Raw genomic sequence first — 23,816 nt, 5'->3', positions numbered from 1 at the left:
AGAAAGCGGGCGGGCGGAGGGCGGAGCTATGCGCGGATGGGCGGGGTTTATTTGACAGCTGCGGAAGCGCGCATGCGCGACAGCGTGACCACGCGTACAATAAGGAAGTAGAGATATTATAAACATAAACATTAATCCAAACAGCTGATTCCGTGTCATCAGATCCACAGATCTCGTCGAGCACACTTCCAGCAAAACCAGGAATCATGTCCCAGAAATCCAAGATGTTCCTCAGTGGAGTAGTCGAGGGTGAGTCACTAAAAGCGTTTGACATAATACAAAAACTGTAACATAACATAAATATACGTAAAGACCACACACATGATTAATGTTAAGCTTAATGTGTTTGTAACGTGATTACAGCTTAGTTATTTAGTTGTTTTTTTTGTTACATGTTGATAAAATAGTACAATACTAATATGTTTTATTTAGTAATTGTTTATTTTATTTAGTAGCCGCATTGTAATATTATTCTTTTTTTATTCAGTTTCATTTTTAGTAGTAGTGGTAATAATAATAATTTTATCTTGCAGTAAAATATTATGATTGAATACATTTTTTGGTTTTATTTAGTAGCAGTAGGAGTAATGCTAATAATAAATATTATTATTTCTTTAAAGCCATATTCATAATATGGCAAAATAAAAATAGCCAAATAGTGCTAGAAACATGCGCAACATGTAATTTTTTTTAATCATGTTATAAATAGCTTTTAAGGATATTCTACTGATTTGTATCATTATAATAATAATGCCTAGAATGTAGAATAAATGCAGAATATATAATAAACAAGATGCACAATTTATCCAGTTTTACATATTATGCATTAGGATAAATGCATGTATTTGATTTCTGAAGGTTATGATCTTTGTGTGCTGCAGGGTTTTATGGGAGGCCGTGGACTATGAGCCAGAGGAAAGAGCTCTTCAGGAGGTGAACGAACCGCTCTTATCACATGCCTTCAGCTCTTATCAGCTCATTTATCTTACTTCTTCTCTGTGTGTGTGTGCTGTTGTCTTCATAGGGAGCAGAAATGGGGCTTGAACGCGTATCTGTACGCCCCAAAAGATGATTACAAACACCGGATGTACTGGAGGGATCTGTATTCCCTGGAGGAAGCAGGTGACAGTCATGTATTTGATACACAGCACTGAATAATGAATACTGAATATGATACTCTCACAGTACTTTAAACCAGAGAAGCCCAAACCAAAGTTGGTCCTTGATAAACTTTGATCTTGATCCCCTTGAGCAGAGCAGGACTGTAGTTTCTGAAGATGTGGTGTTGGTTGTGTCTTCCAGAGCAGCTGATGACGCTGATCTCCGCCGCTCGGGAGCGTAACGTGGAGTTCATCTATGCCATCTCTCCAGGGCTGGACATCACCTTCTCCAACCCTAAAGAGCTGGCGGCGCTCAAGAGGAAGCTCAGCCAGGTGCGCACCGCTGGAAAGCAATCATCAGTTATTTGACCCAATCTTTGATTAGAAGTGATCTCTTTGTGAACTCTGTGCAGGTGTGTGGCTTCGGCTGCCGGTCGTTCGCGCTGCTGTTTGACGACATCGAGACGGAGATGTGTCCGGCTGATAAAGAGGCGTTCAGCTCGTTCGCTGAAGCTCAGGTGTCCGTCACTAACCAGGTGTTTCTGCACCTGGACGAGCCGCACACCTTCCTCTTCTGCCCCACCGGTAAACACAGCCGTCTCAAAATAACCACCAGCATTCTCAGTGTTGAGCGTTTCTTCAATGCACAACAATTGTCATTATTTCTGTAATCTGGTTTGTGCAGATTACTGCGCTGCGTTCTGCTCTCCTAGCGTGCCGCTGTCTGCGTATCTGAACACGGTCGGAGAGAAACTCAACGCTGGGATCGACATCCTCTGGACAGGTAGCATCACTAATATTCATGCATTTGGCAGATGCTTTTATCTAAAGTGACTTGCATTGCATTCAGAGTCTGCATTTGATCAGTGCATGCATTCCCTGCGAATCAAACCCATGCATCACTAGTGCACTGAACTAAATGCATGAATGCATCGTAAAGGAAGGGGCGTGAAGGCAGTTTTGACATGCAGAACATGCTTGTGTCCCGTCAGGGCCGAAGGTGGTGTCCCAGGACATCAGTGTGGCGTCTATAGAGGAGGTGTCCGCTGTTCTGAGGAGACCGCCGGTCATCTGGGACAACATCCACGCTAACGACTACGACCCGCAGAGAATGTTCCTGGGACCCTTCAAGAACCGGCCCACCGAGCTCATCCCTAAACTCAGAGGTGTCCTCACCAACCCCAACTGTGAATTTGAGCTTAACTTTGTGGCTGTTCACACGCTGGCCACCTGGTGCAGCTCGGGACACAGAGACGTCTCTATGGGTAATGATCGCTTCTGTTCACACCGCATCGTTTGCATCATTTATTAATGTCTGTGATGTCATCGCTGCACAGATGGAGACGATCAGGGCTCGGACTACAACCCCCATGAGGCTTTGCGGCTGGCGCTCACTGATTGGCTGGTTGAGTTCAGCAGAGCTGATCAACCTGATGGTAAATACATTTTTAAAAGGCCATCAAAACATTTCATTACTTAATATTGATAAATATGTCAAATATCAATTAAATACACTGAAATACTAAAATAAATAAATAAACTAAAAATGAAAACTACATAGACATTTTTTTTAAACCTACTAAAAAATTACTAAAATGAAAACAGAAAATATTAAAATAATATGAACAAAAGATTAATAATAAGATTATATACACAGCTCATATTTCACCCTTAATTCAAAGAAAAATGTATGTTTTTCTTATTAAAAAAAACTTATTTTAGGACTCTGCTAAACAATTTTTCTGCTTTATTTTTATGCAAATTAAGCATTGTAAGAAATACTCATTACTATAAAGCAAACTAATTATTTTTTTCAATATATTTTATTTAAAAAAATCTGATTCTGTGATTTGCTGAATTAAAAAAAAAAAACATTGAATCAGTGTTATTTTAATATCATTGATATAGTTTTTGTTATTGTTTTGAATTATATTTTTACAAATTCTGCTTTTATTAAAATTTCAGTTAATTATTTTGTGTTTTTATTATTATTAATTATTCTTTTATTTAGTTTTAATTATTTGAGTACTTCAAATGACACGTAAATGACAAATATAGTAAGTTAAAGTTCTAGTTTTATTCTATTGAACGTTTTTATGGTTTTAGATAATAGATAAGACCCTGTAGAATCAAAAAACACCTGCTTAATTGGCATTAATAGTAATGTTGGAATCCCAATCACTCATGATTATCCCAGAGGTGTGTCCCTGTGGTCTCAGGTGCAGGAGCGGGCCGCTCTAAACGCCAGGCGTCTGACGAGGAGCCGATGCAGACGGAGGGATACGCTCCAGGACCCAGAGACAACCCTCTGTACACCGCTGAGCCGCTGACGCTGGACGACCTGATGCTGCTGTCCGAGCTCTTCTATCTGCCGTACGAACACGGAGCCACGGCCGTCCTCATGCTGCAGGAGCTGCACTGGCTGCGCAGAGAGGATTCAGAGCGGGTCAGGATCACACACTTCATCACTAATGCATTGACACTGCATGCACTGTGAGTTGTTTTGGATATAATGTGTTGATGTACATGTACCTGTGGTTGGATCTCCGCAGGATAAGGAGGAATGGCGGCGGAGAGCGGAGAAGTTTGACGATATGTGCAGCGCTGTGGTGCGGATGTTCAACAGACTGTCCAATGTTCCCAACCGGATCGTCCTTTACGACCTCTACAACTACATCTGTGACATCAAGAGCGGCGTCACCATGGCCAAAGCCTTCGTCAAGACCCTGGGTGAGAGACTCGAGCCGCTCGTCCTCTGATCATACAGCAGTAAGCTCAAAGAACAAGCACCAAGAACTGACAACGCTCCTTAGCTGTTATTAAAACAGAGTAAACCACGGCTTCACGGGGATTATTGCGGTTATTCCATATACACAGTAAGGTTTCACAAAATAAAACCGAGCAAATAAAGTATAAAAACAGTTTCTTCCACCAAACAATGTAGCTCCTCAGAAACAGTCTCGTAACTTTGAACGCTCCTCTGGTTTCAGTTGTGTTTTTGTTTATTTTGGTGACGTATAAATAAAGTCTTCCCATCTGCCTGCACTTGAGTCTTCGCCTCTTGCGATCCGTGACACTACGTCCTTAATAACAATGGATGAAAAGTTTAGAGCCCTACTGATGATTAAGTCTAGAGTGTGTCCACCTTTGTATTTGGGTCCATGTACATGCTGAATCGACAGGTAAAAAAAAGCCTCAAGTACAAATATTCATTTATCACCAATTAACTGTTTGACAAACACTTCCTGCTTCGATGTCCAGATCTGAATTTTAAAAAATCTCAAACAGGCTCCGAAGTCCCGATCTGAATCAACCGAGTCGCGAACAGGCTCCGAATTCCCGATCTGAAAACTTCGACCAAAGAATGTAAAAAATAACTCTATTTCTCTAATAACTCTAATAACTCTACAACTCTATGAAAGACTCAGATCACGTATCTAAAAATAAATCGCCATAGTAAAAGAGAAATAATAAGAGGAGTGAAGTTTCCTACCGTTCTGCTGTGTTTGGTCCTCACGCGCGTCTGATTTCAGTAATAATTCTAAATTATCAAAATAAAATATATAAAATAATGGTTTCTTTTTTAATATCCTTTTTCAGGATTCCTTGATGAATAAAAAGTTAAAATTAAACAAATAAACTTGAGTAAAAGTACAGATACGTATAATAAAATATTACTCCACTAAAAGTAAAAGTACTCCTTTTTAAATTTTACTCAAGTGAAAGTACAAAAGTACTAAATTTTTTATGTACTTAAGTAAAAAAGTACTGAAAGATAGATGTTTGCAATTTTATATAGGCTACTTAATTTTATATTAGCACATTATTTTTTTTTTATAATCCTACTGCTCAAAATACCTGGGACTTTTTCCAAAATAACCACTATATGGAGTCAAGATATATTTTTGTTGTTGACATGGACTACACTGATGAGAGTAATGTTCACTGTGAAGCTTACACTGTGATGTACCTTAGAGAAAGCATCTAATTTGTAAACGAATCATTTGGTGCGATTCGCGATCCGATTTAAACGTTTATTTATTAAAAAACTCAGTTCGTTCATGATGAATCAGACAACGCTTCTGCGTGTCGGAGCATGTGATCTATTATAGGGAGTAACGATATGTTTTATGAAATGTAGTGAAGTTAAAAGTACGATCTTATGCTTTGGAATGTAGTGAAGTAAAAGTAAAAGTTACTCAAAATAAAACTACTCCAGTAAAGTACAGATACTTGAAAAATGTACTTAAGTACAGTAACGAAGTAAAGCTACTCCATTACTGTCCACCACTGCACAGAAGTAAACAAAGGTGTGTGTTACTTTGTAGCGTAATTCACAACAGCTTCGAACGCGCCTCAGCCAATCAGAATCAAGGAGCCGAACTCTCTGTTTCATAATAATAATAATTCTAAACTTGTCTTGTTTGTGTTGCAGGAGGTCAGACGCCTCATGCTGCCCTCGCTCTGACCGATGACCCCGAGCCCTGGGGCTTCAGAGGAGGACTGTCCGGAGAGTTCCAGGTACACTTCTGTACCACATTGACCTTTGACCTGTGACCGAGCCTCCAGCTCCTGACGGTGTTTGTGTTGATGTTTAGCGGATGCTGCCGTCTCACGGGATCCGTGATCTGTTCCGCAGTCCTCCGGCCACACGCGTGTACACCATACGACCCTGCACTCCTAGAGACCAGGTGACACGCTCTTAAAGAGACAGTACACCACAAAACATCATGTCTTGTTTTAGTTCCTATTCACCAGTCAAAAGTTCTACTGTATTTTTTTATGTGTCTGTCTGGATTCTTGCGACTCTGTTGTGTGTTTGTTTCCAGCCGGAGGTGCAGAAGATCTTTAAGGAGATGCAGATCGAGACGCAGCAGAAGGTGGAGCTGGTTGGTGACCGGTGAGAGGAATACACTAGTTAGTTTAGTTAAGTTAGTCACCGAGCACTTAATCAAACTGGTTTCTGTGTCTGCGTCAGGCTGGTGGAGGGTCACGTCACGCCGTCGCAGAACTGCAGTCTGATCCTAGACGACGTGGCTGGAGTTTGTGGTTATGCCTTCGCCCTCAGCGATGCCAAGACAGCCATGACTAAAGCTCAGGTACAGAAACAATCTTCAAAACTCAAAACATGTCTTGGTCTTCACTGTGTTTGTGTTCCCTCCAGTATCCAGAGACGATGCTGCAGGATTTCCCATCAGTCATGGCCGTTCAGATCCACTCCAGAGTTCCTGATCACAGCACGGCCAAGCGGCTGATTGAACAGATGCTGTCAGCGCTGAGAGACAGCGGTGAGTTTAACAACACTCTCCACCAATCAGCAGCGTTACATTAGTCAGCGCTCTCACCGCATGCTCAACAGATGACGGCAAGCTGCTCATCTAAGTGTGTTTTCACAGGGTCTAAAGGGGTTTTCAGTGAATTCAGATCCAAAGACAGACGCATGTTCGACTTCCTAAAGACGCTGGATGTGTTTCAGGTTCTTAAAGTCGACGGGCTTCCCACCAACCTGGTCATCATGGGAACTAAACTCTGATTTTACCATTTAAATTCATTATTTGATTAAATCCATAATTTAGTAAACCACAAACATAAATTAATTAATTAAATGCACTAAAAAACAAAAACCTAAATGTTTCAAATGAATAATAAATCTTTATTTGCATTCATTTTAATATGCACATCTTGTTATTTTTTTAATCAATTACATGAATCAAAGACATTTTATATAAACATATCCAGTGTAGATTGTACACTTAAAAAAATAAAGTTTTGAGCTGTTGTTGTTTTTAATAAAGGCTAATAATTTTTAACCCAATTACTGGAATACTTCTCATTTGTGCGTTTCTCAAAGTACACATTTATGTATTTATTACACAGGCTTTCTGCAATATAAGGGTCACAATTATATATTTCTCATTTATGCTAAAAATCATTAGGATATTAAGTAAAGATCATGTTCCATGAAGATATTTAGTAAATCTCCTACCGTAAATATATCAAAACTTAATGTTTGATTAGTAATATGCATTGCTAAGAACTTCATTTGAACAACTTTAAAGATGATTTTCTCAATATTTAGATTTTTTTTGCATCCCTCAGATTCCAGATTTTCTAATAGTTGTATCTCAGACAAATATTGTCCTCCGAACAAACCACACATCAATGGAGAGATGATGCATAAACCTCAATTTTGAAAAATTATGACTGGTTTTGTGCTCCAGGGTCACCTAAATGCAGCATTACGTTAATCTATCTGTGCTGGAAAATGTTCATTTGTTGCAGTGCATGCAGCATTTAATGCCACGACTTTATTTTAAAGCCTTAGTTTTGGAAAACGTGAATTAGGACCTGCAGAAAGCCTGTTTCCTCTATTATTGCATCTGTTTCCCGCTGCTTCAGCCTCCTGAAGTCTACTGTAGTGATGTTTTCTGTGTCTGGTCCCACATTGAGGACGGCCGTCTGCATGTGTCTGGAAATATTCTGGCCAGTGTATGGCCGTGTCATCTATATGAACTCCAGTCCTTCATATTTGACGTCTCCGATCTTGGTGTCAGGCAGCAGGATTCGTCCGTCCAGCGTGAAGGCCGTGATGTACGTGGCGATTCGTCCCGCGTCCTCCTCTGATTTGAGCGCCAGTATGATCTGGTCGTCTGTGTCTGGGATGAATCTGAAGGAGGAGAAGCCGAGCGTGGGTTTGAGCGTCCCGATGCGTGACGCTGAGATCTCACTGAAGTCCGGCGAGCAGCTCAGGATCAGGTTTGTGCCTCGGCGCTCGTCTGCCGTTTCCTCGTAGCGTTCAGAGCTCGCTCGGCGAGGGAGGAAGAACCAGCGCTGGAGACGCTCGCTCCACACGGCCGACTCGTGGATCAGATAACCTGAGACAGATGATACGATACGATACGATACGATATCAGATCATACGCCAGTCAAAGAGTTTTTTCTGCATTTATTTGATCAAAAACCCAGTCATCTTGTAAAATGTTTTTACAATATAAAATGTGTGTGTGTGTGTGTGTGTGTGAGTGTGAGTGTGTGTGAGTTTGTGTGTGTGTGTGTGTGAGTGTGAGTGTGTCTCACCTGGTGGTTTGATATCTGCTGCTATCTTGAGCGAGTTATACCGCGGTACCCAGTTCTTGTGCTCCACATCACCACGAAACCCGACTATCTTCACCCACTCGGGGTTATTATTGACGAACTCTCCAGTGATGGTCGTCCACTCCTTCCCGAGACCACCGACATACAGACGCTCGTCCTTCACCGCCAACCACTCCGCCTTAAAACCTGCCACCAAAGGTCAGAGGTCAAGGGAAAGATCACACTTGCATGATGCACTAAAACGATGCACTCTTGAGCATGTAAAATATTGCGTCTAGATTCCTCATTGATAATTCAACACGTGTGGTTTATTTCTGATGTTTCTTATTCCAGTTTATATACTTCCTGTTTAAACAAGAGGATGGATTAAACATACTGAAGAGTAGATGCACTTGATTTTCATACTAAGTCCATTATGATTTCATGTGACTTTTTTTAATGATACAGAATGACGATATACAATCAAATCAGATGATATTTGTTGCCAGTCTTTTTTTAACGTTTTTGACTGAAGTCTCTTCTGCTCAGCAAGGCTGCATTTATTTGATAAAAATACAAAAAAAACTTTGAAATATTTGTACTATTTAAAATATACATTTTCTATTTTAATATACATTAAAGTGTAATGTATTTCTGTATTTTCAGCATCATTCCTCCAGTCTTCAGTGTCACATGATCTTCAGAAATCAGAATAATATGATGATTTACTGCTCAAGAAACATTTCTGATTATTATCAATGTTGAACACAGTTGTGCTGCACAATATTTTTATGGAAACTGTGATCTATTTTATTTTTCAGGATTCACAGATGAACAGAAAGTTCAGAAGAACAGCATTTATTAAAAATGGAAATCTTTTATAACACTGTCATTTTTCATTAATTCATGCATCCTTGATGAATAAAAGTATATTTTTTAAATTCTTCTTTTAAATCTTACACTCCAAACTTTTGAACAGCAACATATCAAGGTTTACACAAACAGATTTAAATCGCAGAAACAAATGTCATTTCAACATTCTATATTCACATAGAAAACAGCTATTTTAAATTATAATATTTCAATTTTTTTTTACTGTAATTTTGATCAAATAAATGTAGTCCTGCTAAGCAGAAAACACTTCTTTCACTTCTTTTTATCCAAAGTGACTTACAGTGCATTCAGGCTATACGTTTTTACATGTCATGTGTTCCCGGGGAATCGAACCCCCAACCTTGCGCTTCATAGTGCAGTGCTCTACCAATTGAGCTAAAAGAACACGAATATGTAAGGTAATAAATAAGATATACGCTGCTGGAGTCTCTTAAAGTTGTTCTTATATAAAGCTGTATTCACCTTTAGACACATTGCCGTCTCCGTCCGGCAGGATGACCCAAGGCACGGCTCGGTTGCCCTCTATCCGGTACACCACACCCGTACGGTCGTCCACGCTGTACAGGTGCCCGTTAAACGCCACCAGCTCGGACAGCTCCATCCCGCGACCCTTCTCCGACAGATGACTCTCCAGAACCACAGTCTCCGGATCCCACTCCACAGACACAGTGTCCCTGCTGTCGGACACCAGCAGGTGTCCTCGTTTCAGGAAGCTGAACCACGTGTTCTCCTCCTGTCTGCGTGAGTTTGTGTCCAGGTCTGCTATGACTCCGATCCGGTAGCGGATCCCGCCGGTCGTGTGTTCCGGAGGACTGAGCGGATACGTGTCGTTATAACGTGAATCCACAGATTCGGCCGATGCCATCATGCCTGATACGTCCCGGCTGGAACGCCACGAGCGCTGGCTGCTAGCTTTGCCATCGGTGGAGCTCGATGGAGTTTGGTGCAGGTACGCCAGGACAGCCAATCCCAGCAGGATTCCCACCAGGATAGCTCGCCATCGGAAGCGGAAACGCAGGTCAGAGATAGAGCTGGTGACGGAAGAGAACATGGACACACCATGAGCAGAAACCCCGATGGAGTCACGGCTCGCTGTTGACATGGAAAAGAGAAGAAACTTGAAATATGAATAAATTAAAATTCTACTTTCCATTATAAAACATCTTTTGGATGTTAGGATAAAAGTGCAAGGTTCAGATTTAAAGCAAGACACCACAGGTGAAAAAACGTAACACTTAATCAAAAAATACGGTGCATGAATAATCATCTACTAAAACATCAATGTTTGAGTACATGATTCTTCTTATATTGTTATTGTAGTGTTACAAGTAAAAATGTGAGCTGACCAATACAACCATATATTCCCATCTAATAATAATCATATATACATTAAGGGAATTGTTCTCTATTACTAATGTTCTGAAATGTTATGCAATAGTTTTCATGCATTTCCAGAACATAAATCTGAACGCTGGATGAAGCCAGATTTAAAATTCTGGTTTGGGTTTGGGTTTTTAGGAATAAAATGATGTATAAATGAGTGTGAATGATATATGGACAATCCCCTCGGTAGAAACCTTCAGAATATAGAGAGGAATAAACCTTTAAGTTTTGGTGTTTGTAAGTGCTGCAGAAGTGGAGAACAAACTCATTTTGTGAAAACAGCTTTTAAAGATATGTACTATAATTGAAATCTAAGGTAAAATAATAGTTTTTCCATACACAGTTTTTTTTTTTTTTTTTGAAATTTTGGTCTGTTTTGCTTCCATAACATATCTTTCTTTCAGACTACAGGAATGAAAACATCTAAAATATACATTTGGGTGTTTATATTTTATTGCACTTTATCTATTTCCGCCTGTACATTTTAATTCCCATACATATCTTTAAAGAGTTTTATATCCACTTCTGCAGCACTTACAAACACCAAAACTTACAGTTTTATTCCTCTCTATATTTTGAATGATTTTACTGAGGGGATTGTTCATATATCATTCAGATGACATTTTATTACAATATTGCTAAAAAAAAAAAAACTTAAGTGTATTTGTTTTTTCCGTTGACAGTAATTTTTTATTTACGGCATGCACATCCATGAAAAATGCTAATCAGGCGCTCAACCAAACCTTTTTCCATTTCGCTATGATAAACACTGCAGGACATGCACAAAACTAAACCACAGTTGCTTAAACGACAGCAAACCTCCCATCCCATAATAATGAGAGTTCAATGCTAAACGTGTCTGTTTAACAATCATTACTGCACGCTTCATTAAGAGATTAAACACAACTTTGGCCCAGAGAATATGAATCTCAGCAGCAAACCTCATAAAACATGCTTCAGAACACCCAGCTGACCTTTAATATTTACATTCAGTAAACGCTTTTATCTAAAGCAGCTTACAAAGAAGGAATAGAACAAACAATTTTCAGTACGAGTGTCAGATCTTTGGACTCCACTGAATGTAAAATGTAAAGTATAATGCGTATTCAATAAATTAAATCATCGTGTCTTGAATTTTGTTTATGTTTTGATCATTCTTAACATAGAAACACTTCAGTTACACATAGTAATACTAAATATTTACTCATAACCACATCAGATATTATTTACTTATTTAATAATTTATTATATATTTAATGTATTACTATCTTTATGTTATAAATATATAATATTAAATAAAGAAATAAGACCATATATATATGTGTGTGTGTGTGTGTGTGTGTGTATTATATATTTTTTCTTGTCATTTAATTAAAAATGTGGAGAAAACAGAAAACAAAAGATCATTCTTAATAAAGAAAAATGCTAATACAGAAAATAAGCTTTTAAAATAGTATATATAAACACAAAATGGATAAAGTTCATCACATTTTTTGTTAACTTTTTCTCTCAAATGATAATAATAATAATAATAATAATAATAATAAATGTTGAGACTTTTTACCGCTAGTGTCAAAACTTTAGACTACATTAAAATTAAATAAAAATTATTACTTAATCTATTATTTAATAAAAAAACGTTAAGATAATAAAATCATCTTGGATCAGTTTAATTTAACCAGAAAACATCTGAAAGAAACTAGACACGCATAAACCTTCAAACAATCACAGCATGCTTGTAATGTATCTGTTGACATGGCAACCATGACTTTACCTGTGAAAGGTGAGATCACCTGTGAACTAACCAGTCCAACAAAATAAACAATTATACAACAATTAACATAGTTCATCAATGCAGCACAACACAAATATGAGTCCAGATCATTCACAATTCATAACGTTAAATGAAAATAATTCATTTGAATTAGTACATTTAAAAGAAAAATGATCAAATTCATATTACATTTTAAGATAATTGTTGGGTTATGTCAATCAAAAGTTGTATTGAAAGTAATAAAATTACAAACACACAAAACTATTTTTACTACTGTAGTAAAAACTTTTGGACTGCACTAAAATAAAATAAAATAAAAAACAAGTAGTTTCTAATAAGAACAAAAATAACTTTAGAAGCTTAGATCTAGTCTTTTTCAAACATATATTTAACTAAACTTAATACAGTGAATGTGAATAAAAGAGGAATAACAAACAAACCTTTCTTTCTGGCCCTCATGTGTGCTGTTTGTGTCATTTGTGAAGTGTGAGACTGTTTTATTATCAGCACTCGTGTGTCATCATCTTCTGAGATCATTGAACCGCGCAGCACTGAGTGACGAGGCAAATCACGAACCCTAACCTAGTACACAGTCACTATAACCTTCAGACCCAGCCCTGCTGAAGCTCTGTGTCAGAGGTTACACACAAAACACTGCTTTCCACCTCATCTCTTCTCTACAGCTGTGATACCGTCAGAAAGGTGAAACTAGACATTAAGAGTTTAAGACATTAAGAGAGTAAATCTGTGGTCGGGTTTCTCTTGAAGAAACACTGATTTGTTTGGCAAATGATTGTAAACAAGATCAAACATGCAGATCTTTTTCTGTCTGATCCAATCAGATGAGAGCAGTGAACAGACTGGGACAGAGTTCAACCAGAAACATTGCAGTAAAACTATAATATTCTGGTAAAACATTGGTATACTCATAACCAGATCAGTGGCTCATGAACAAAAAAAAAAAATTTTTATTTATTTTTTATTATGTATTATTTAAATGTAATTTATTTATTTCCTATAATTACAATGATTATATAATTTAATTATTATATATTCATTTATTAATAATTTAATATTATATATACACATGTATTATTACATATACATATACACATATATATATACACATATATACATATATATATATATATATATAAAATCCTAATTAAAATAATAAATACATTTTAAATTAATTTAACGTAATATAGAATAAAACAATAAATTATATTTAAGTGTATGTGTGTAACTAAATTAATAGAATTAATAAATTATAATTTATTTCAACATTATATAATAAATAACAATATAATAATTATATAATATTAATGTTATTAAACAGATGACGGATCATTCAAATTCTTGTGTTTATTATATATACACATTTATTAACAATTTAATATAAAGGTTATAAAGATAAATATACAAATAAATTGACAGACTATTATATAATATAATACAATTAATAAACTATAAGAAGATTTTCATTTTCCAACATGTTTTTATTTAATGATTATTTTTTAAATATTATATTAAATATCTTTATTATTTCATTAATTATTTAATATTAGACATCATATATTATATTACATATATTGATATATTTCATTAATATTATATTACATATTCATGATTTAATTTAAAATGTGGACTAAACAAAACAGATGATCACTTCATTCTAATACTTCTGTCTACTAATTGCACTTCTAACTAATGAGCATTTCATATTGTAGTAATGTTACCCCTGTTGCATTAGTTCATATTAATATGAACAAATTAATATTTTTCCAAGTTAGGTTTGGAAAATTATTAATCGAAAGCTCACATTTGTCTCACTTGTTGATTTCGTTGATTTTTTCGGTTTACAAATCTGTTAATTTAGTATAACTCACTGTAACATATTCATGTAATGTAATTTGAATGTACATTACATAATATGTAGTTGTTTTATTGCTTTCTCTGTGTTCAATCCCAAAATTTTTCTTTCTTTTTGTTTCTCTCTTTCTTGTGTCTCAGGTCAGAACACAGCTCATTCCCTTTGAAATACTGGGATAAAATCTAAATAATACATCTTTAAAGTCCCCGTGAAACGGAAGTTGCAAACGGCTTTTCTCCAGTGTTGTGACGTATTTCCGAGAGAAACGGAATAATAAATGAGGAAAAATAGTGGGCGTGGCTTATTTTCCAACTAGCACCTGATTGGATCTAGATAAGTAGGTGTGTTCAATTGCATGAGACATGGTTCATTTCAACTCACCGTCGTCAAACTTTGTGAGGTACCAACGGTGTACACTGACGGGACAGCATTATCTGTTAATGACAGATATTTCAAGAACCCCATTACCTGTTCTGTCCTGTTTTTGGAGTATTCGCGCGTGAAGTGCTTCGAGCACATCCGTGAACACTCTGTTATCCCTCCTTCCTCGAAATGTAATAATATCGATCCATCTGGACCGTAACGAGGAAATTTTAGGGAAAGGGAAAAGTGTTCCGTGAGTTCCACAACCAAAAATGCACCTCCTCGCCATCTCTCCTTTCACGCGCTGTCAATGCTCGCAAACACACAGGCAGCCTGTCTACTGTCAGTTGGAGGGGCGTGGTTACGGATTAAGCAGACACCCAATTCCTCAAGCCTACGTCATCAGTGAAGGTCCTCCAATGCAGAGGGGAGGGGCATTTTCAGATTTTGATTAAAGATTATGAAGCCAAAAAATTTTTTTGTGTGGATTGACTCGCATGGATGAATTGTTCAGCACAAAACGATCAATTTAGGCGAACAAAGTAAATATAGTCATTTTGATTTCATGTGTACTTTAAACACTAATAATTTACTATCGTTTAGAAAATTTAATAAAACAAGTAAATACAAATCAAAAAGTGACACACTTGTAGTCTGCTTTTCATTTTGATTGCACTATAGACTACAGATGAACTCCACAACAAATAATAACATGTAACTGATGAGGCTATGGATCCAGTGAAATTTGAAAATATGCACTGATACAGTGCACAGCAGAAAAATAGTAAAGTGATATTTTATATTAAAAAGTATATGTAGTACAGCTTAAAGTAAAGTGAATAATATGAAAAGCGAGTACAATGGTACAATAACATACCGGTATAATAGATTTATAATAGCATAAAATTATATGTATTATATGAATAATACCATAACATAAGTCAGTTTGGGGTTCGCGAATCATTTGAGTCAGTTTGGGGATCGCGAATCATTTGAGTCAATTTGGGAGTTTGGAGCGGCTTCGCAGATCATTTGAATCAGTTTGGGAGTTCGTAGCTGGTTCGCGAATCATTTGAATCAGTTAGGGAGTTCGGAGCCGGATCGCGAATCATTTGAATGAGTTCGGGAGTTCGTAGCGGGTTCGCGAATCATTTGAGTCAGTTCGAGAGTTCGGAGCGGGTTCGCGAATCATTTGAATCAGTTTGGGAGTTCGTAGTGGGTTCTATATAGAACTCCAATGAACCCTTTTTTCTAAGAGTGTTGTCCAGTGTTGGGCAGTAACGCACGCAGTTACTTTTGACAGTAACTAATACTGTAACGCATTACTTTTTAAATAAATTAACTCCGTTACCATTACCATATGGTGCATTTTCCGTTACTTTTTTACAGTGGTGGACAGTAACGGAGTAGCTTTACTTTGTTACTGTACTTAAGTACATTTTTCAAGTATCTGTACTTTACTGGAGTAGTTTTATTTTGAGTAACTTTTACTTTTACTTCACTACATTCCAAAGCATAAGATCGTACTTTTCTACTTCACTACATTTCATAAAACATATCTTTACTCCCTATAATATATCACGTGCTCCGACAGGCAGAAGCGGTCTGATTCATCACGAACGAACTGAGTCTTTTCAAAATATAAGGTGAGTTCCATTCGACAGGGTCCCTACACAGTGTCCACTGCTCCCTACTCCCTGAGCACGGTATATCAGTTGAAGTGGACTTCACTGACAATAACCACTCATTTGGCACGCCCTGCAAACGTCATCAAAGAAAGTCACCGATGGGGTCGCGCAGATTATGATATAAATATATAGCCTAAGACTACATTCATATTTTAATTTTTATTTACAATCAATCACATTTAAAATATGTACACTATACAATAAAAAATAATTGAGTACTATATAATGAAAAACGTATGTTTATTATACACTTTAATTGACAATTGCTGCTATTACTTGACTATTAACAGAATTGAAGCCCTGCTGTCATGCAAATATGAAAATAACTTTTATTTGGTTAACTGTATAGCCTATATGTGTTTTTAATAAATGGTCATATAATTGCATAGCGGTCTCGTGCGCCTTCTTTCTGGGCACAGCCGTAGCCTATAGTAAACACTGAGGTAAATAAAGTAAAATAAAGAAAAATGGCAGAGCCTCGTCTGCTTCTAGTCACTTTTACATTATCATACCTTTTTACAACCCGTAATGAATATGAAAGAAGACGGCGAAGACGGCCGTTCTGACTGGTGATGACGTGCTGCGCGCAATGACAGTTGGGGGATAATCGCTCTCCACTTCCTGTGAAGTGATGTATCCATGTTCCCTTATTCCCTGTGCCATGCTCAGTGCCCTTCGAACTGAACATGTTCGCTCCCTTCGGATTGGAATCTCACTTAAGATGGCGGAATACCCTGTGAAGTCCACTTCGCAGTACAGTTACGGGCGAACAGAACGCACCTACTTTTAAATCGGATCAGAATCGCACCAAACGATTCGTTTACGAATTAGAATGATCAGATTGCAGCTGTTCTGGAGTCGACCACTCACTGATTCAAATGAACCGTTTAGTGCGAGTCAGTAAGAACCGGGAGATCTTGTGAGCGCGCGTGCGCCTGATGTTGCTAAAAGTAACTTATTAATGTCTAAATTTTGGATTAATTATTGTAACTGAAAATCATATTTGAGGTCAAAATTGTCAGTTGTTTGGGAACTAAATCCGCTGTAAAGAGTGATCTGTTTAAGCCCATTGAAATGCTCCAGTGCAAACGATGCAGACACAGCGTCTCTGTGTTTTAGGTTAAAAAATAAAATAGAATAACCTTAAACTAACACAGATTAAATAAAATAACTCATGCATGTCCAAATTCCCCGCTGCCGTAATATTAAGAGTTTTATTAAAATGCTACTATGAGTCTGTTTTTATATTGTTTATCAACAGTAACGTTATATTGTTTGAATTAACTAGACAAGTAACGTTAGACAGACATCAATGTTTATTCATAACCGTACTGAAAATAAGTAAATATTGTAGCTGATGCTAAATGTCTAGCTAACAAGCTTGCTGGTGCTAACTTGAGGTCATTTTTATAAATAATGTCCAAATGTTTTTATTCAACCACCTATATATATATATATTACATCAGGGGAGAAAAGAAAGGATGTGATGTTCAGAACATGGTAACTACAGTAATTATCAAAGAGGGGAAGAGATGCACCCCGTTTGGCCAGGGGTGTTTTTACACCACAGACAAGATTTGAGAAGGAAAAAATCATTATGAAAATATAATTATATTTTCCTTAAAATGTTCTTCCTAACTTCAGGCCTTATTATCATGTCATATATAACTGTGATGTTCTGTAAAACCACAAACTTTAAAATACTTTGTTCTTACTGGTGAAGATCAGATGGTCATCTCTGTTTTCTCTCAGGTGCATCACAGTGTAAGCTTCACAGTGAACATTACTCTCATCAGTGTAGTCCATATCAACAACAAAAATATATCTTGACTCCATATAGTGGTTATTTTGGAAAAAAATCCCAGGTATTTTGAGTAGTAGGATTATAAAAAAAATAATGTGCTAATATAAAATTAAACTAGCCTATATAAAATTGCAAACATCTATCTTTCAGTACTTTTTTACTTAAGTACATAAAAAATTGAGTACTTTTGTACTTTCACTTGAGTAAAATTGAAAAAGGAGTACTTTTACTTTTACTGGAGTAATATTTTATTATATGTATCTGTACTTTTACTCAAGTTTGTTTATTTAATTTTAACTTTTTATTCAAAGAATCCTGAAAAAAGTATCACAGATTCCAAAATAATATTTATCAGCAAAACTGCTGATTATTCTAATAATAAAAATTAAATTAAATTATACATCGAAGAATCCTGAAAAAAGTATCGCAGATTCCAAAATAATATTTGGTAGCACAACTATTAATAGTTCTAATAATAAATCATCATATTTTCATGATTTCTAAAGATCATGTGACACTGAAGACTGGAGGAATGATGCTGAAAATACAGCTGCACATCACAGAAATAAATTATATTTTAAAGGATATTAAAATAGAAACCATTATTTTATACATTTTATTTTGATAATTTAAATTTATTACTGAAATACAACCTTTTTTGTTTCAAACAGTTCATTGAACAATAATAAATGAAGTACCTGAAGCTGACAACGAAGTAAATGTATAATAATTAGCAAAAATGATTAATTTAGCGCTGTAAACGCGCGTGTGAGGGGCGGAGACTCACCGTGGAGCGTCAGACGCGCGTGAGGACCAAACACAGCAGAACGGTAGGAAACTTCACTCCTCTTATTATTTCTCTATTACTATAGCGATTTATTTTTAGATATGTGATCGGAATCTTTCATAGAGTTGTAGAGTTATTAGAGAAATAGAGTTATTTTTTACATTCTTTGGTCGAAGTATTCAGATCGGCACTTCGGAGCGTGTTCGCGACTCGGATTGATTCAGATCGGCAATTCGGAGCCTGTTCGTGACTCGGTTGATTCAGATCGGCACATCGGAGCCTGTTCGCGACTCGGTTGATTCAGATCGGCACTTCGGAGCCTGTTCGCGACTCCGTTGATTCAGATCGGCATTTCGGAGCCTGTTCGCGACTCGGTTGATTCAGATCGGCACTTCGGAGCCTGTTCGCGACTCGGTTGATTCAGATCGGTACTTCGGAGCCTGTTCGCGACTCGGTTGATTCAGATCGGGACTTCGGAGCCTGTTCGCGACTCGGTTGATTCAGATCGGCCCTTCGGAGCATTTTCGCGACTCCGTTGATTCAGATCGGTACTTCGGAGCATGTTCGCGACTCGGTTGATTCATATCGGCACTTCGGAGCCTGTTCGCGACTCGGTTGATTCAGATCGGCACTTGGAGCCTGTTCGCGACTCGGTTGATTCATATCGGCACTTCGGAGCCTGTTCGTGACTTGGTTGATTCAGATCGGCACTTCGGAGCCTGTTCGCGACTCGGTTGATTCAGATCGGCACTTCGGAGCCTGTTCGCGACTCGGTTGATTCAGATCGGCACTTCGGAGTCTGTTCGGGACTCCGTTGATTCAGATCGGCACTTCGGAGCATGTTCGCGACTCGGTTGATTCAGATCGGCACTTCGGAGCATGTTTGAGATTTTTTAAAATTCAGATCTGGACATCGAAGCAGGAAGGGTTTTTGTCAAACAGTTAATTGGTGATAAATGAATATTTGGACTTGAGGCTTTTTTTTACCTGTCGATTCAGTATGTACATGGACCCACACACAAAGGTGGACACACTCTAGACTTAATCATCAGTAGGGCTCTAAACTTTTCATCCATTGTTATTAAGGATATATACAGATTACATCAGGGGAGAAAAGAAAGGATGTGATGTTCAGAACATGGTAACTACAGTAATTATCAAAGAGGGGAAGAGATGCACCCCGTTTGGCCAGGGGTGTTTTTACACCAAAGACAAGGTTTGAGAAGGAAAAAATCTTTATGAAAATATAATTATATTTTCCTTAAAATGTTCTTCCTAACTTCAGGCCTTATTATCATGTCATATATAACTGTGATGTTCTGTAAAACAACCAACTTTAAAATACTTTGTTCTTACTGGTGAAGATCAGATGGTCATCTCTGTTTTCTCTCAGGTACATCACAGTGTAAGCTTCACAGTGAACATTACTCTCGTCAGCGTAGTCCATATACACAACAAAAATATATCTTGACTCCAAATAGGGGTTATTTTGGAAAAAGTCCCAGGTATTTTGAGTAGTAGGATTATAAAAAAAAAATGTGCTAATATAAAATTAAACTAGCCTATATAAAATTGCAAACATCTATCTTTCAGTACTTTTTTACTTAAGTACATAAAAAATTTAGTACTTTTGTACTTTCACTTGAGTAAAATTGAAAAAAGGAGTACTTTTACTTTTACTGGAGTAATATTTTATTATACGTATCTGTACTTTTACTCAAGTTTATTTGTTTAATTTTAACTTTTTATTCAAAGAATCCTGAAAAAAGTATCACAGATTCCAAAATAATATTTATCAGCAAAACTGTTGATAATTCTAATAATAAAAATTAAATTAAATTATACATCGAAGAATCCTGAAAAAAGTATAGCAGATTCCAAAATAATATTTGGTAGCACAACTATTAATAGTTCTAATAATAAATCATCATATTTTCATGATTTCTAAAGATCATGTGACACTGAAGACTGGAGGAATGATGCTGAAAATACAGCTGCACATCACAGAAATAGATTATATTTTAAAGGATATTAAATTAGAAACCATTATTTTATATATTTTATTTTGATAATTTAAATGTATTACTGAAATACAACCTTTTTTGTTTCAAACAGTTCATTGAACAATAATAAATGAAGTACCTGAAGCTGACAACGAAGTAAATGTATAATAATTAGCAAAAATGATTAATTTAGCGCTGTAAACGCGCGTGTGAGGGGCGGAGACGCGCCGCGGAGCGTCAGACGCGCGTGAGGACCAAACACAGCAGAATGGTAGGAAACTTCACTCCTCTTATTATTTCTCTATTACTATAGCGATTTATTTTTAGATATGTGATCGGAGTCTTTCATGGAGTTGTAGAGTTATTAGAGAAATAGAGTTATTTTTTACATTCTTTGGTCGAAGTATTCAGATCGGCACTTCGGAGCCTGTTCGCGACTCGGTTGATTCAGATCGGCACTTCGGAGCCTGTTCGCGACTCGGTTGATTCAGATCGGCACTTCGAAGCCTGTTCGCGACTCGGTTGATTGAGATCGGCACTTCGGAGCCTGTTCGCGACTCCGTTGATTCAGATCGGCATTTCGGAGCCTGTTCGCGACTCGGTTGATTCAGATCGGCACTTCGGAGCCTGTTCGCGACTCGGTTGATTCAGATCGGCACTTCGGAGCATGTTCGCGACTCGGTTGATTCAGATCTGTACATCGGAGCATGTTTGAGATTTTTTTAAATTCAGATCTGGACATCGAAGCAGGAAGTGTTTGTCAAACAGTTAATTGGTGATAAATGAATATTTGGACTTGAGGCTTTTTTTTACCTGTCGATGGACCCACACACAAAGGTGGACACACTCTAGACTTAATCATCAGTAGGGCTCTAAACTTTTCATCCATTGTTATTAAGGATATATATAGATTACATCAGGGGAGAAAAGAAAGGATGTGATGTTCAGAACATGGTAACTACAGTAATTATCAAAGAGGGGAAGAGATGCACCCCGTTTGGCCAGGGGTGTTTTTACACCAAAGACAAGGTTTGAGAATGAAAAAATCTTTATGAAAATATAATTATATTTTCCTTAAAATGTTCTTCCTAACTTCAGGCCTTATTATCATGTCATATATAACTGTGATGTTCTGTAAAACAACCAACTTTAAAATACTTTGTTCTTACTGGTGGAGATCAGATGGTCATCTCTGTTTTCTCTCAAGTACATCACAGTGTAAGCTTCACAGTGAACATTACTCTCATCAGTGTAGTCCATATCAACAACAAAAATATATCTTGAATCCAAATAGTGGTTATTTTGGAAAAAGTCCCAGGTATTTTGAGTAGTAGGATTATAAAAAAAAAATGTGCTAATATAAAATTAAACTAGCCTATATAAAATTGCAAACATCTATCTTTCAGTACTTTTTTACTTAAGTACATAAAAAATTGAGTACTTTTGTACTTTCACTTGAGTAAAATTGAAAAAGGAGTACTTTTACTTTTACTGGAGTAATATTTTATTATACGTATCTGTACTTTTACTCAAGTTTATTTATTTAATTTTAACTTTTTATTCAAAGAATCCTGAAAAAAGTATCACAGATTCCAAAATAATATTTATCAGCAAAACTGTTGATAATTCTAATAATAAAAATTAAATTAAATTATACATCGAAGAATCCTGAAAAAAGTATAGCAGATTCCAAAATAATATTTGGTAGCGCAACTATTAATAGTTCTAATAATAAATCATCATATTTTCATGATTTCTAAAGATCATGTGACACTGAAGACTGGAGGAATGATGCTGAAAATACAGCTGCACATCACAGAAATAGATTATATTTTAAAGGATATTAAAATAGAAACCATTATTTTATACATTTTATTTTGATAATTTAAATGTATTACTGAAATACAACCTTTTTTGTTTCAAACAGTTCATTGAACAATAATAAATGAAGTACCTGAAGCTGACAACGAAGTAAATGTATAATAATTAGCAAAAATGATTAATTTAGCGCTGTAAACGCGCGTGTGAGGGGCGGAGACGCGCCGCGGAGCGTCAGACGCGCGTGAGGACCAAACACAGCAGAATGGTAGGAAACTTCACTCCCCTTATTATTTATCTTTTACTATAGCGATTTATTTTTAGATATGTGATCGGAGTCTTTCATGGAGTTGTAGAGTTATTAGAGAAATAGAGCTATTTTTTACATTCTTTGGTCGAAGTATTCAGATCGGCACTTCGGAGCGTGTTCGCGACTCGGTTGATTCAGATCGGCACTTCGGAGCCTGTTCGCGACTCGGTTGATTCAGATCGGCACTTCGGAGCCTGTTCGCGACTCGGTTGATTCAGATCGGCACTTCGAAGCCTGTTCGCGACTCGGTTGATTGAGATCGGCACTTCGGAGCCTGTTCGCGACTCGGTTGATTCAGATCGGCACTTCGAAGCCTGTTCGCGACTCGGTTGATTGAGATCGGCACTTCGGAGCCTGTTCGCGACTCGGTTGATTCAGATCGGCACTTCGGAGCCTGTTCGCGACTCGGTTGATTCAGATCGGCACTTCGGAGCATGTTCGCGACTCGGTTGATTCAGATCGGTACTTCGGAGCATGTTTGAGATTTTTTTTAATTCAGATCTGGACATCGAAGCAGGAAGTGTTTGTCAAACAGTTAATTGGTGATAAATGAATATTTGGACTTGAGGCTTTTTTTTACCTGTCGATGGACCCACACACAAAGGTGGACACACTCTAGACTTAATCATCAGTAGGGCTCTAAACTTTTCATCCATTGTTATTAAGGATATATATAGATTACATCAGGGGAGAAAAGAAAGGATGTGATGTTCAGAACATGGTAACTACAGTAATTATCAAAGAGGGGAAGAGATGCACCCCGTTTGGCCAGGGGTGTTTTTACACCAAAGACAAGGTTTGAGAATGAAAAAATCTTTATGAAAATATAATTATATTTTCCTTAAAATGTTCTTCCTAACTTCAGGCCTTATTATCATGTCATATATAACTGTGATGTTCTGTAAAACAACCAACTTTAAAATACTTTGTTCTTACTGGTGGAGA

At 37.0% G+C, this 23,816-nt stretch overlaps 2 protein-coding genes across 2 annotated transcripts; one reads left to right on the top strand and one right to left on the bottom strand.

Moving 5' to 3' along the window:
- Positions 1-92: 92 nt before the first annotated feature.
- Positions 93-6,702, top strand: LOC113055552 (protein O-GlcNAcase-like). The gene is made up of 16 exons (XM_026221944.1): positions 93-249; positions 882-933; positions 1,025-1,122; positions 1,303-1,433; positions 1,514-1,685; positions 1,786-1,884; positions 2,093-2,365; positions 2,438-2,536; positions 3,320-3,546; positions 3,653-3,830; positions 5,536-5,621; positions 5,699-5,791; positions 5,930-6,000; positions 6,079-6,199; positions 6,265-6,388; positions 6,497-6,702. Exons 1-16 carry the CDS (start codon positions 207-209, stop codon positions 6,631-6,633), a joined length of 2,004 nt encoding a protein of 667 aa, XP_026077729.1. The 5' UTR covers positions 93-206; the 3' UTR covers positions 6,634-6,702.
- A 533-nt stretch (positions 6,703-7,235) lies between these two features.
- Positions 7,236-12,712, bottom strand: LOC113055551 (soluble calcium-activated nucleotidase 1-like). The gene is made up of 4 exons (XM_026221943.1): positions 12,666-12,712; positions 9,531-10,160; positions 8,178-8,381; positions 7,236-7,975 (listed from the first exon to the last, which is right to left on the bottom strand). The coding sequence occupies exons 1-4, from the start codon at positions 12,700-12,702 to the stop codon at positions 7,605-7,607; spliced, it is 1,242 nt and encodes a 413-aa protein (XP_026077728.1). The 5' UTR covers positions 12,703-12,712; the 3' UTR covers positions 7,236-7,604.
- Positions 12,713-23,816: the final 11,104 nt, after the last annotated feature.

Source organism: Carassius auratus, chromosome 36, assembly GCF_003368295.1.
Source record: "Carassius auratus strain Wakin chromosome 36, ASM336829v1, whole genome shotgun sequence".
In the NCBI taxonomy this organism is placed as follows: Eukaryota; Metazoa; Chordata; class Actinopteri; order Cypriniformes; family Cyprinidae; genus Carassius; species Carassius auratus.
This window is presented reverse-complemented; position numbering and strand designations above follow the sequence as displayed.

Bases quoted from the DNA above. Each gene is read 5' to 3' on its own strand.
- LOC113055552 (XM_026221944.1), top strand. From the start codon at position 207: ATGTCCCAGAAATCCAAGATGTTCCTCAGTGGAGTAGTCGAGG. The intron at 2,366-2,437 runs GTAATGATCGCT...ATCGCTGCACAG, and splicing joins ACACAGAGACGTCTCTATGG to ATGGAGACGATCAGGGCTCG. The intron at 5,622-5,698 runs GTACACTTCTGT...GTTGATGTTTAG, and splicing joins GACTGTCCGGAGAGTTCCAG to CGGATGCTGCCGTCTCACGG.
- LOC113055551 (XM_026221943.1), bottom strand. From the start codon at position 12,702: ATGACACAAACAGCACACATGAGGGCCAGAAAGAAAG. The intron at 10,161-12,665 runs GTTTGTTTGTTA...CCATGTCAACAG, and splicing joins CATGAGGGCCAGAAAGAAAG to CGAGCCGTGACTCCATCGGG. The intron at 7,976-8,177 runs GTGAGACACACT...CATCTGTCTCAG, and splicing joins AGCAGATATCAAACCACCAG to GTTATCTGATCCACGAGTCG.